At 35.2% G+C, this 14,383-nt stretch overlaps 2 protein-coding genes across 2 annotated transcripts; both read right to left on the bottom strand.

Moving 5' to 3' along the window:
• Positions 1-26: 26 nt before the first annotated feature.
• BDZ99DRAFT_364434 (P-loop containing nucleoside triphosphate hydrolase protein) lies at positions 27-374 on the bottom strand (the record flags this gene model as incomplete). The annotated part of the gene is made up of 1 exon (XM_033714726.1): positions 27-374. A coding segment is annotated over one exon (348 nt), but the record flags the coding sequence as incomplete, so codon positions are not given.
• Positions 375-455: 81 nt separating this feature from the next.
• BDZ99DRAFT_538952 (uncharacterized protein) lies at positions 456-1,275 on the bottom strand. Its single transcript, XM_033726660.1, has one exon. The coding sequence runs from the start codon at positions 918-920 to the stop codon at positions 744-746; it is 177 nt and encodes a 58-aa protein (XP_033573552.1). The 5' UTR covers positions 921-1,275; the 3' UTR covers positions 456-743.
• Positions 1,276-14,383: the final 13,108 nt, after the last annotated feature.

The raw sequence follows: 14,383 nt of genomic DNA, 5'->3' as shown, positions 1-14,383 counted from the left end.
CCCCTTTTATCTGTTCGGAATCCGTGCATAATTATTGCTTTACTCTTCCGCCCATCACGCCCTGCCCTTCCGCTCTCCTGCGCGTAATGCCGCATTTTTTGAATTGTTCCAACGTGCACTACTGCTTGAATTGTTGGCGCATTAATGCCTAACCCTAATACGTTTATAGCCGTGAACACCTGCTGTCGCCCTTTAGTTAACTGCTTTACCAACTCGCTCTTCTCCTTACTACTTCCTATATTTTGGTGGAAATAAACGCACTCTAAAACTTCTACTAATCGAATTGTCTTCTTTACCGTGTCGCAATACATAATTACCTGCCCCCCTGCGTGCTTCTGCTTTAAACTCTCTACTAACTTAACAACTGCGTCTTCTTCCTATTGCATGTTGTATTGTTAAATGCGGTATATAATGTTTTTCCGCGTTATTGGCCCCCGAAACCACTAGTATTCTTCCCTAGCTGGTAACCCTATTAATCGAATAAATTCCTCCTCTTCTCGGGGCTGGATTGTTGCCGTTAAATACACCAACTGCATTTCTATTATAACCAAATTCCTTAACGCCAATATCCTGCTCCTCCACCCGCCTACTAAATCCAAAATTACGTGGCATTTATTAATTATAATCCGGTCCAACCGTCCTATTAACCGCTGTCGGTTAATAAAATTGCTAAATACCTCCCCAACCGCCGACTCCGGCGTGACCAACACAACCTGCGCCTATTCTTGCGGACTTTAACTGTTCTATTTAATGTAACCGATGCCGGCTTTATTGCAACGGCTTTTTATATCCTCCCGCAACAACACTAATAGCATAACTACTACTGTCACGCCTGTTAAACACAATGCTGGCAATATAAACAACACGCTCTTGCCTCCACCTGTGCCTATAATAGCAACTACCGGGCTTTTATAGTGCATAATAGCCTTTAATACTGGTTTTTGCACGCCCCGAAATTCGGCCTTTTTACCTACCAACGCTTTCAACTGCTGCTCTATATCCACTAATCTTATTATCTTCCACCGTTAATATTCCTCCTTAATAGCCTCCTTTCTGTCAGCTGCCGCGCGGGTTCCTTTCTTTGGCTTGGTCTGCATCGCGCACGGGAACTGCAAAAACCGATGCCACTCTGTGCTGACCCTCCGCAACTGTGCCCTCCTTGCCTTAGTGCTGAATATCGACTCTATAATTAACCGACTGTATATTCCCCCTCCAATCCTGGATCTATAGCCGGTCTAGATATCGAATACTTTGTCTTTATTATCTAAATTATTCTTATTGCCCTGCACCACCGCCTTTACAACCGCCTTGGAATTGATATATTAACGGTATATAGCCTTAGTGCCGTGTCTCTATGCTATAATATTTAACTTAACCCCTATCTATCGCAATAACGCTCCTTGCAATACTATCTTTAAACGGTTGGAATTCCATTTCTCGGGTAACGGGACTGTGTTTTTTCCCCCTTTATCCTCGGCGATATTTTCGGTTTCTTCTATTGCTTTGCATTTTTCTTCTCCTTGCTCTTTATCCTTCTCTTTATCCTCCTCTTCTTTGTCCTTTTTATCTTCTGCGCTTGCTGCATTATTAATTTGAACCCGCCTCCGCTTCCTCTGTAGTATTATCTAACCCTTTTTAGGCTCGGGCTCCTATATAAATGGACTAATCTCTGCTGGTTAACCGCCCTATATACTCTCTAACCTCTGCTAAAATAGCAATACTAACCATAAATAATACACTACTAATTCGCCCACCGCGCATAGCAAATATCGGTGGATAACCTTGGCCTTTCCACTAACTCCTATGCCTTTGTGGTATGCTGTTATATATACCACTAACCCGTCCTTAATAAAAATCCCCCTACTGTTGCCATTTGGGCTGTTTCGATGCTGCACTGTTATCAACTCTATTCCACGCGCTGGTAACCCACCCGTTATATGCACCAACGCTGCCAAATACTGCCGGAATACTTGCATTGCTCGTGTATACTTCTTGATTTCCTTCCCCTTCTATGCTAACCCTTGCTTGCCTTTTGCTGCTATAGCGGCTGCTGGGTCGCTGGCTCTAATATTAATAAACCTCTCCCTAATCTTCTGCTCCTAGCTAACCCGATTACTTAACCACCTCTTTCCATGCACGCCCCCGAATCCTAACTCTTGATTTTGCGGGTCCTCGATAAAACTCCATCCTAACTGTTGCTCGGCTGGGTTATCTACTAAATGCGCCCAATTAATAGCTGGTAATGCAACAGCTTCCTGTCCACTTAACGGCCCCTGCACAACTTAATTAACCTCTTCTAATAATAATAAATCCCGGTGCAACTCGACCCGGGCTGTCTCTACTAACCTGTGGACTATCAAACGCAACTAGGGCATGCTAAATCGAATATTACTATACAACAATATATCGTCCATCTACTTAATTACGCCCTCGGCATTAGTAGTATACCGGATCTTTATCCTATACGCCTTTAACCGCTGCAACTAATCCACAGGGTGCGGTATTCCGCTATATTAAACCAACGTTATAAACCGGTCTACCATCTCTTACACAAATTCAAAATGCGCCGGCGCTATTTCCTCGGCGTTTTTCTGGCTGAAATGCTCCTTCTGTTATATATCCGCCGCGCGCTCTTTACATATCTTTATAGCCTGATATAAAACCAACATGCGGGATATATTAACAATGGCTGCAATCTTAGGCGTGTATATTAACGCGCTTTCCCAACTGTATTGCTAGCTAATGCCTAAAACGGCCATGCCGCTAATTAATGCGCTGGTGTACTTGTTGTCCGTGAACAGGTGGTCCAACAACGCTAATATAAATGCTAAAACGGCCTCCTCTAACCTCTCTTGCTCCTCCTCGTTAATTATATAACTGTCGTTGCTATTACTGCTGTCGTCGCTAATGTTACTATTATTGCTATCCTCCTCTTTATCCTGCCCTACTATTATCTCGATCTTTGCCAACGCTAACCCCTGTTTACCTGTTAACCTAAATACTGGCCTCTAGTTCTAGATATCGCCCTCGCTCTCTAACTTTTCTATCTCCTTGCTGCAAATCGGCTCTATTCTGCGGGTTCTCCAAACGTAACGGACAATAGCCAACCAACACGCGCTGTATTTAACTATTATCTTGCCCGTCTGGCGTGCGCTAAACGGCTTCTCGTTTGTTTTGTTGCCGGTTTCACGTTAATTAATATAATTTATAGCTGCCAATCCAACCACGCTGGCTTTAGATGCTTGCTGCGCCTTCCAAATTACCATCTTAACTGCAAAACACAAATTAGCCAACGCTCCCTCTCTCTTCTCGGGCTTGCGCATTAACAACTCTAACTACTCGCTATCTAATCTCTTTAAATGCTTTGCCTATCCGGCGCGGTTTAACTATGTATTAACCTTAAATTAGTTGTCGTCGGCCTAGATCTAACTGCTCGCTTCCTTGTTAGCTCTCTTAATATTAATTATTGCCTGTGTAAATACGGCCTCTAATGCCTTCTGGATAGGATCCTTCTATTCTTCTCTTTTAGCGGCTGGGTTATGCGCGTTTACCTGGAACAATCGGGCCAACAACGCCTTGCTGCTGAATTTCTGGCAATGCACACTAACTTCCCACATCTTCGCCCGCTGCATAATGCTCTGCTGCCTTTGGTAATAATATCCTTGCTTTCGCGGATTCTCCCACCTATGCTCCTTCTTATAATAGGTCTGTATATTCTGCAAACCGCGCACTATAGCTCTACACGGCTGGTTGTTTTCATAGGTTCCTAAACATTTCAATCCGTTATACTAAATAGGTAAATACGGCACGGGTTTAGCGGTGGGTGCTGGGAAAACAACCTGCCTGTCGTTCTGGGCCCAATCTTCCATGTCTGCTACGGCCTCTTGTATGGATTTTCGTGTTGCTAATATTAATTCCTGGTGGTGCTTAGTTAAATGCATTTATAACTGCGTTTTAGTAATGCTGTGGCTACAAACTCGGCAAACTACAATGCGGTACTGCGGGATATGCTCGAAAATTCGGGTGAATTATTCTATAGCGTTCAATACGATTGCTACGATAATTGCTGTAACGGATTCACGGTTTAATATAATAATGGGATGATGGAATATTAGATAATAGATAATTAATAAACGTGTTAATCGCCGTGTTAATAGCGGCCGGACGTGCTTTTAACTACTCTCACCGCTACTTGGACCCTTCCTAACGCCTCCTGCTCTTAGCCACCTAGATTATTACACCCGTTACTTAACTATATATCTGGGGGATCTATCTACAACCTTGCATGCCTGGGTGCAACTAGTGGCATAGTAGGTCCTGATTTCCGGGTACCTAGGGCTTATAAATAGCTTGCAACGACTATATCTATTACGAACTTTGGGTACTTAACTACCCTCCTACGTTTGCGCCTTAACTGCGATCGCTGCGCACGGCCACGAACATTATTACAACCCTAACTACCCCAACGCGACGACGACAACATAATCCAACGGTTGCATCGTTAATCCGAATGGTGCATTTAATACGCAATAGTCGATAACTTGCCTGCAGCGTTGGAACCAGCAAATTCGGTTGGGGTTTGCCACGGTATGATTTGATTTTCGTTTCTAAATCATATTGTTGCAGCGCACGGTTCAGTTTTAAATTATAATATAGCATATGCCACGATATGTTTTACCCATAGGTTAATAGTATTTTACTGCGCGCTCGGTTGCGGTTATAGCAGTTCTGCGAACACTATAACTTCTACCTAACCCTAACTAACTATACAGGTTAACCTAATACAAATCGGCTAGAGGGTGCAACTAAATGCGCTAAATAATATACTAAAATTTGGTGTAATTCCGGCTGCGGGATATAAATAGAACCTGCCTCTAAAAAATAAATAGAATAAGCCCTGTGCCTAAATCTACGCCCTGGTCTAGTATTTTCTATCCTTAATAAATAAATAGAATAAGGGCTAGTTCTATTTACCGCTGTAGGATAGAATTCGGCTAAATACTTAAAATACCTGCTCTTAGTACTAGATTTAGCTATTTTAAATACTTAGTCTGCCTCTAGAATTAACTCTTACTTAATATTTAATAGGCGGCGATAAGTGCTACTTATAGGTTACTAGGTGCAATTTCCACCCCCTTTTCGCCTCGCTGCTATAGTTGCTATAGTTACTAATTACTCTAACCACCTGCTAAACTATTATAACTATAGCCTAATTTATAATATAACTATACCTGCCCGGGATCTATATATAACTGTATAGGATCTGCGCTAATATATACGTCCGGGCTTAAAGTTCTTGTTTTTAACTAAAAATTAGGCCTATAGCTACCTTATTTACTACTATACTTTTCTTGCCTGCACCTAATACGCTATTATTAGATATTAACTACGCCTGCCTTCTATAAGTATTAGTTTAGTGCTGCTGCTAATATTTATATAGTATATATAGCTATAGCTAGTAGTATTCTACTGCGCGCTTAGTTATAGTTATAGTAGTTCTGTAAATACTATAGCTTTTACCTAACCCTAACTAACTATATAGGTTAACCTAATATAAATCGGCTGGGGGGTGCAACTAAATACGCTAAATAATATACTAAAATTTAGTGTAATTCCGGCTACGGGATATAAATAGAACCTGCCTCTAAAAATAAATAGAATAAGCCCTATGCCTAAATCTACGCCCTAGTTTAGTATTTTCTATTCTTAATAAATAAATAGAATAAGAGCTGGTTCTATTTACTGCTGTAGAATAGAATTCTATTTCTTAGGTAATAGAACTGTATTCTTTCCCCTTTTATTTTTAGTAATATTTTTAGTTTTTTCTATTACTTTATATTTTTTTTCTCCTTACTTTTTATTCTCCTTTTTATTCTTCTCTTCTTTATCCTTTTTTTTATCCTTTTTATCTTCTACGCTTACTATATTATTAATTTAAACCCGCCTCCGCTTTCTCTATAGTATTATCTAACCCTTTTTAGGCTTAGGCTCCTATATAAATAGACTAATTTCTGCTAGTTAACCGCCTTATATACTTTTTAACCTCTGCTAAAATAGTAATACTAACTATAAATAATATACTACTAATTCGCCTACTATATATAGTAAATATTAGTAGATAACCTTAGCCTTTCTACTAATTTCTATACCTTTATAGTATGCTATTATATATACTACTAACCTGTTCTTAATAAAAATCCCCCTACTATTACTATTTAGGCTGTTTTAATACTATACTATTATTAACTCTATTCTATACGCTGGCAACCTACCTATTATATATACTAATACTACTAAATACTACCGGAATACTCGTATTACTTATATATACTTCTTAATCTTCTTCCCTTTTTATACTAACCCTTGCTTGCCTTTTACTACTATAGCAGCTGCTGGGTTACTAGCTCTAATATTAATAAACCTCTTTCTAATCTTTTACTCCTAGCTAACCTAATTACTTAACCACCTTTTTCTATATACGCCCTTAAATTCTAACTTTTAATTTTACAGGTTTTTAATAAAACTCTATTCTAACTATTACTTAGCTAGGTTATCTACTAAATGCGCCTAATTAATAGCTGGTAATATAATAGGTTCCTGTCTACTTAACGGCTTCTATATAACTTAATTAACCTCTTCTAATAATAATAAATCCTAGTGCAACTTAACCCAGGCTATTTTTACTAACCTGTAGACTATTAAACGTAACTAAAGTATACTAAATTAAATATTACTATATAATAATATATTATCTATCTACTTAATTACGCCCTTAGTATTAGTAGTATACCGGATTTTTATCCTATACGCCTTTAACCGCTGCAACTAATCTATAGAGTGTAGTATTCCGCTATATTAAACTAATATTATAAACCGGTCTGCTATTTTTTATATAAATTTAAAATGCGCCGGCGCTATTTCCTCGGCGTTTTTCTAACTAAAATGCTCCTTCTATTATATATCCGCCGCGCGCTTTTTACGTATTTTTATAGCCTAATATAAAACTAATATACAGGATATATTAATAATAGCTGCAATCTTAGGCGTATATATTAACGCGCTTTCCTAACCGTATTACTAGCTAATACCTAAAACGGCTATACCGCTAATTAATACGCTGGTATACTTATTATCCGTAAACAGGTGGTCTAATAACACTAATATAAATACTAAAACAGCCTTCTCTAACCTTTTTTTACTTCTTCTTATTAATTATATAACTGTTATTGCTATTACTGCTATTATTACTAATATTACTATTATTACTATTCTTCTCTTTATCCTGCCCTACTATTATCTCGATCTTTGCTAATACTAACCTCTATTTACCTATTAACCTAAATACTAGCCTTTAGTTCTAGATATCGCCCTTACTTTCTAACTTTTCTATCTTCTTACTATAAATCGGCTCTATTCTGCGGGTTTTTTAAATATAACGGATAATAGCTAACTAATACGCGCTGTATTTAACTATTATCTTACCTATTTAGCGTGCGCTAAATAGCTTTTCGTTTATTTTATTACCGGTTTCACGTCGATTAATATAATTTATAGCTGCTAATCTAACCACGCTGGCTTTAGATGCTTGCTGCGCCTTCTAAATTACTATTTTAACTGCAAAATATAAATTAGCTAATACTCCCTTTCTTTTTTTAGGCTTGCGTATTAATAACTCTAACTACTTACTATCTAATCTTTTTAAATGCTTTACCTATCTAGCGCAGTTTAACTATATATTAACCTTAAATTAGTTGTTATTAGCCTAGATCTAACTGCTTACTTTTTTATTAGCTTTTTTAATATTAATTATTGCCTGTATAAATACGGCCTTTAATACCTTCTAAATAGAATTCTTCTATTTTTTTCTTTTAGCGGCTGGGTTGTGCGCGTTTACCTAGAATAATCGGGCTAATAACGCCTTACTGCTAAATTTCTAGCAATACACGCTAACTTCCTATATTTTCGCCCGCTGTATAATACTCTGCTGCCTTTAGTAATAATATTCTCGCTTTTGCAAATTTTTCTACCTATACTCCTTTTTATAATAGGTCTATATATTCTATAAACCGCGCACTATAGCTCTATATAGCTAGTTGTTTTTATAGGTTCCTAAATATTTTAATCTGTTATACTAAATAGGTAAATATAGTATAGGTTTAGCGGTAGGTGCTGGGAAAACAACCTACTTATCGTTCTGGGCCTAATTTTCTATATCTACTACAGCCTCTTTTATAGATTTTCGTGTTGCTAATATTAATTCCTAGTAGTGCTTAGTTAAATATATTTATAACTATATTTTAGTAATACTATAGCTATAAACTTAGTAAACTATAATATAGTACTGCAGGATATACTCGAAAATTCGGGTGAATTATTCTATAGCGTTTAATATAATTGCTATAATAATTACTATAACGGATTTACGGTTTAATATAATAATAGGATAATAGAATATTAGATAATAGATAATTAATAAACGTGTTAATCGCCGTGTTAATAGCGGCCGGACGTGCTTTTAACTACTTTTACCGCTACTTAGACCCTTCCTAACGCCTTCTACTTTTAGCCACCTAGATTATTACACCTATTACTTAACTATATATCTAAAGAATCTATCTATAACTTTATATGCCTAGGTGCAACTAGTAGTATAGTAGGTCCTAATTTCCGGGTACCTAGGGCTTATAAATAGCTTATAATAACTATATCTATTATAAACTTTAGGTACTTAACTACTCTTCTATATTCGCGCCTTAACTGCGATCGCTACGCATAGCTATAAATATTATTATAACCCTAACTACCCTAACACGACGACAATAATATAATCTAATAGTTGCATCGTTAATCCGAATAGTGTATTTAATGCGTAATAGTCGATAACTTACCTATAGCATTAGAACTAGCAAATTCGGTTAGGGTTTACTATAGTATAATTTAATTTTCGTTTCTAAATTATATTATTGCAGCGCACAGTTTAGTTTTAAATTATAATATAGTATATACTATAATATATTTTACCTATAGGTTAATAGCACCCTATACTAAAAATAACCCGAAAATACCTTAAACTTAATCCTCTCCTCTAATATTTTTACTATTTCCTTTACCTATTAGCTTTTTTACTTCTAATACTGCCGTAAATTATAATTACTCCGCTCTAAACCCGCTGCTTTATATACTTTATATTGCCCTGCCTACTGCTATAACTGCTACCGTAACTATTCTACCTCTATAAACTTTTATTATCTACCCTAAATTAAATCCTGCTGCGGGCCCTATTTCTCCTGCTTTTATTACTAGAACTTACGCTATATCTTTTTTTATATAACCTTATTATTCTTCTTCTATACTACTTACCTACCTACCTCTTTTTTAACTTCTTTCTTAGCCTCTTTTATTTCCTTTTCCACCTTTTCCACCTTTTTTTCTACTTCGCCGCAAATATTATATAACTCTTCGCCTTTCTTACACCTATTTCTATTTCCTTACCTATTTAAATACCTGTCTAATATAATTCTTCTATATTTTTCTACCTTACTTTTCCCTTCTATATATAACCCTACTATTCGCCGCTCTTTTTCTATCTACCTATTTCCTTTACCTCTTTTTTTACCCCCTTTTTTAACTATAATTGCCTTACTCCGCAATCTATTCTATTCTGCCCTACTACTTTTCTATACGTAATCTAATAATATTCGCGGCCGATCTATATATATAATATACTAAATATCCGGTATATTTACCTTTATACCTAACGCGCTTATTACTATAATTACCTATTACTTACCGTCTATAAACTCGCTTAATATACTTACTTTACCTACTGCGTTATAGTAATACGCGCTGTAATCCAACACCTGCGCTATTTTCTTTACTTTTCCAATTATGCTGCTATATATTACTACCTTCCTAGTTTAAATCCGTTAAATTTTCCTTTAAATTATTCCTAAAACCGCTTCCTTTTTCTTCTATTTTTCTTTTCTATCTACTTAAACTATATAATACGCTATATTTACTTATGCTATCTTTACCCTAAATATTTTTACCTACTTCTTCTGGAAATATATTTTTTAATATAATTCCCCTTTTTCTATTAGCGGCAACGTTGCGGTTAATAATACTATCTGCGTCTCGGCCGCTACTAGCTTACCTAACTACTATATCTGCTTCCGGAACGTATATTAATAGTTTAAAATAATATAATACTTATTAATAATAATCCGATCTAGCTACTATATTACTCTTAATCGATTTAAAAACGTTATAAATCCCTTACTAACAGCGGATTCCGGCGTTACTAATATAACGGCTGCTATATCTAAAAGGTGCCGTTTTTCCTATTTTTTATATAAAATACCTAGCTTTTTATATTGCTGCTTTATATCCCCTTATAATATAATTAACAGCACTATAACTACTATTATTCCACCCTGCTCTGCCTATACTAGCAATATAAATAATAAGCTTTTTCCTGCACTAGTTAGTATTACTGCTACTACCGGGCTTTTACCTACCGTAATTATCGCGATTATATTCTCCTGCACGCCTTAGAACACCGCCTCTATACCTATTATCTGCTTTAACTATACTGCTATATCTATCTTCTTTAACCGCGCCTATTAATCTATTTAACCTTTATCTACTTTACTTTTAAACAGCGCCCGCTTTTACTTCTTTAATATAAACTTATTATTAACAGCTAACTAATATCCTAAAAACTAATACTAATCTATACTTAATACCCGGAACTACTGCCTTTTATTAGCTACTGCTTCTACCTGCTCTATAATTGCTTGCGTATATATTAACCTAGCAACGTGCGATATATACCCGGCCTGCTTATCTGTAATTACTACTGCTATATTCTTTTTATTCTACTCCTTATTATTATTATTATCCTCTGCCCTAAATGCTATTAAACCGCGTATAAACCTTCTACTAATACTAATAGCAATTTTATAGTATAACTAGATAGTTAACTCCTGCCCTAACCTAACCCTGCTCTTGCGCTTTAACGCCTATTGCAACTATTCTAACGTCTACTTACGCCTGCTTAGGTCGGCCGGCTATAAATATAATAATATTACTTCTTTCTCCTATACTATTACCTCTAATTACTGCTAGAATAGTAATACTAACTATAAATACTATACTAATAACTCCTCTACCTTACGCGGTATATATTAATAGATAATTTTAATATTACTACTAACTATATAACCCTTATAGTATCGCGTTATAAATACTACTATACTATCCTTAATAAATATATTATAATACCCGCCCTTTACTATATTACTATGCTAAACGCTTAAAACCTTAGGTTTTTATACTGGCTGCCCTCCTAATATATATATTAATATAATTAACTTTTCTTGGAATTCGATTACACGTAATATATACTGCTTAACTCCTTATTAATTAATACCTAAGCAGTATTCTGGCTTTAAAAACCTTTCTTAGGTTATAGAATTGCGTTTAACACGATTAAATAACCACGTTTTTCTATTAATAGGCAACCGCGTTTAATAGTCCTTTAAAAAATTCTATCCCAGTTGCTTATTTATTAGATTGTCCCGTAATTTACTCTATAGGATTATAGGCACTTAATTAGTTATCTTGTTCTATTTACTAGGTAGCAGGATTTTAGTATATATATATACTAAAATCCCGCTATTAAAAAACAACAGCTTTTCTAATAATAACTATCGGCTTTCTATAACTAACCTATATACTATACTGCGGAACTAGGCTATATTAAAATATAACTCCTTATATAATAACTTATTATAGCCTATTTATTTAATATAGCCTCTTAATATACTATTATAATAGATCTTTAACCTATATATCCGCAAATCTAATATCTACTATATTAGCCTATAGCTTTCTTAGACTATAAACTTATCTATTATCTTTTAAATAAACTGTAAATATTCTTTCTACTACTGCTGGAATAGCGTGCTGCTGTTATCGCTTTTATACGCACTATTACTATCGAACTCGCTATTTTAAAACGGCTTTAATAACTCTAACGCTTACTAAACTACTATAAAACGGGTGACCTTAATAATAGCTAATAAAATAGGCGGATATAACTTAGGGCCCTTCTAGCTATTCTTCTTAATACCTAATACTGCTAATATATATACTAATAGGCTGTTATACTTTTTATAGGTAATAGATTAGTTTAGTAACTTAATATAAAACTGTAAACACGCCTTCTAGATACCTGTTAACCCTTCTAGCTTATTACTAGCGTTTTTAGGCCTACTATCTCCTATTCCCTGCTCCTTATTACTATTTATTTTATTAATTTCTATTTTATTCTTCTCCTCTTCTATTTTATTCTTTTCCTTTTCTTCTGTTTTATTTTCTCCCTCTACCTCTCGCTCGGCCTGCTTAATTAACGCCTTCTACGCCTTTTAATACTACTATATAAACCGGTACTTAGAGCTTTTCTACTTATACTTGCGCTGTATATAGGCAAAAAATATTAATATCTGCTTCTATAGCTAAGTATATTCGCTAATCGACTTCTTATCTATATATAGCTGTAACGGCTAGTACCGCGTTTAGTGCTTTTCTATTTAAATCGCCTTTAACCGCATAAATATACCGACTTAATTAATAACTAACGCCTAGCTAAACTGCGCTAACCCGTTTATAGCCTTCTAAATTGCGGCTTTAATAGGTTTCTTTTCCTACTTTAGGTCTATATTTAGCTCCTTAATATATACTAATAAATCCGGCCTTTCTATACCTACTAAATATAGTAACTACTGCGTCTGCTCTAACTATAGGTTTACTTTATTTCTCTCGCCGGCCTAGATAGTTATTTAGGCTTACTTTTCTATATTTACCTACGCCTTTACTATTTTCTTCCCTAACTGCGCTTATATAATCTTGCCGTTAATAGGAACAGGTTCTAGCCTAGCTTCCTAGCCTTACCTAGGTTGTCGCACTTTAAAATACTGTAATCCGTGGCCTTATATAAAAAACCGCTGGCAATAAACGTGTTTAAATGCCTTTTTAATACGTGCCTGCACCCTTTTTTCTTCTAATTAACTTAGCTATCCTTGCTTCCTTCCTGCTAACCACCTATAGATCTTTTGCTAATACTTTTTTATTACCCTAATACTCCGCGATATATAATAGCAACGGCCTAGTTCTAGTTAATATAATAATTTATCCGAATATAATAGCAACTAGCTAACTAGCGCTATAATACTGTCCGGTATTTTAAACTTACTTAAATACTAGATAACTCCGGGCTATTTACGTACACCTTCTCTAATTAAATCGGCCTTTTTACGCGGTACTTTATAGATCTTTTATAAATAGCCTTTAATTTAGTTTAGCTATATACTATACCTGCACTTTTTATAAATAGCTAATTAGAATTCGGCTAAATATTTAAAATACCTGCTCTTAGTACTAGATTTAGCTATTTTAAATACTTAATCTGCCTTTAGAATTAACTCTTACTTAATATTTAATAGGCGGCGATAAGTGCTACTTATAGGTTACTAGGTGCAATTTCCACCCCCTTTTCGCCTTACTGCTACAGTTACTGCGGTTGCTAATTACCCTAACTACCTGCTAAACTATTATAACTATAGCCTAACTTATAATATAACTATACCTGCCCGGGATCTATATATAACTGCACAGAATCTGCGCTAATATATACGTCCGGGCTTAAAGTTCTTATCCCTAACTAAAAATTAGGCCTGTAGCTACCTTATTTACTGCTATACCTTTTTTACCTGCACCTAATACGCTATTATTAGATATTAACTATGCCTGCCTTTTATAGGTATTAGTTTAGTGCTGCTGCTAATATTTATATAGTATATATAGCCACAGCTAGTAGTATTCTACTGCGCGCTTAGTTGCGGTTGCAGCAGTTCTGCAAATACTATAACTTCCACCTAACCCTAACTAACTATATAGGTTAACCTAATATAAATCGGCTAAAAGGTGCAACTAAATGCGCTAAATAATATACTAAAATTTAGTGTAATTCCGGCTGCAGGATATAAATAGAACTTGCCTCTAAAAATAAATAGAATAAGCTCTATACCTAAATCTACGCTCTGGTTTAGTATTTTCTATTCTTAATAAATAAATAGAATAAGAGCTGGTTCTATTTACCGCTGTAGGATAGGGTTTTCTATTACTAGTAAACTTTTTAGGTTTATTTATTTTATAGCCTTTATAGCTAACTATTCTACTAGTAGTAAGCTTTTTTTTAAATAACCTAGAGATTTCCCTATAGGGCTATAATTTTTTTATTTTTAGTATTACTAGCTTTTTTTAGTATTTATAGCTATATAAGTAATACCTATATATATATTACTACTTTAGGTATAGTTAA

This window comes from Mytilinidion resinicola (assembly GCF_010093595.1).
Source record: "Mytilinidion resinicola strain CBS 304.34 unplaced genomic scaffold BDZ99scaffold_16, whole genome shotgun sequence".
Classification (NCBI taxonomy): Eukaryota; Fungi; Ascomycota; class Dothideomycetes; order Mytilinidiales; family Mytilinidiaceae; genus Mytilinidion; species Mytilinidion resinicola.
This window is presented reverse-complemented; position numbering and strand designations above follow the sequence as displayed.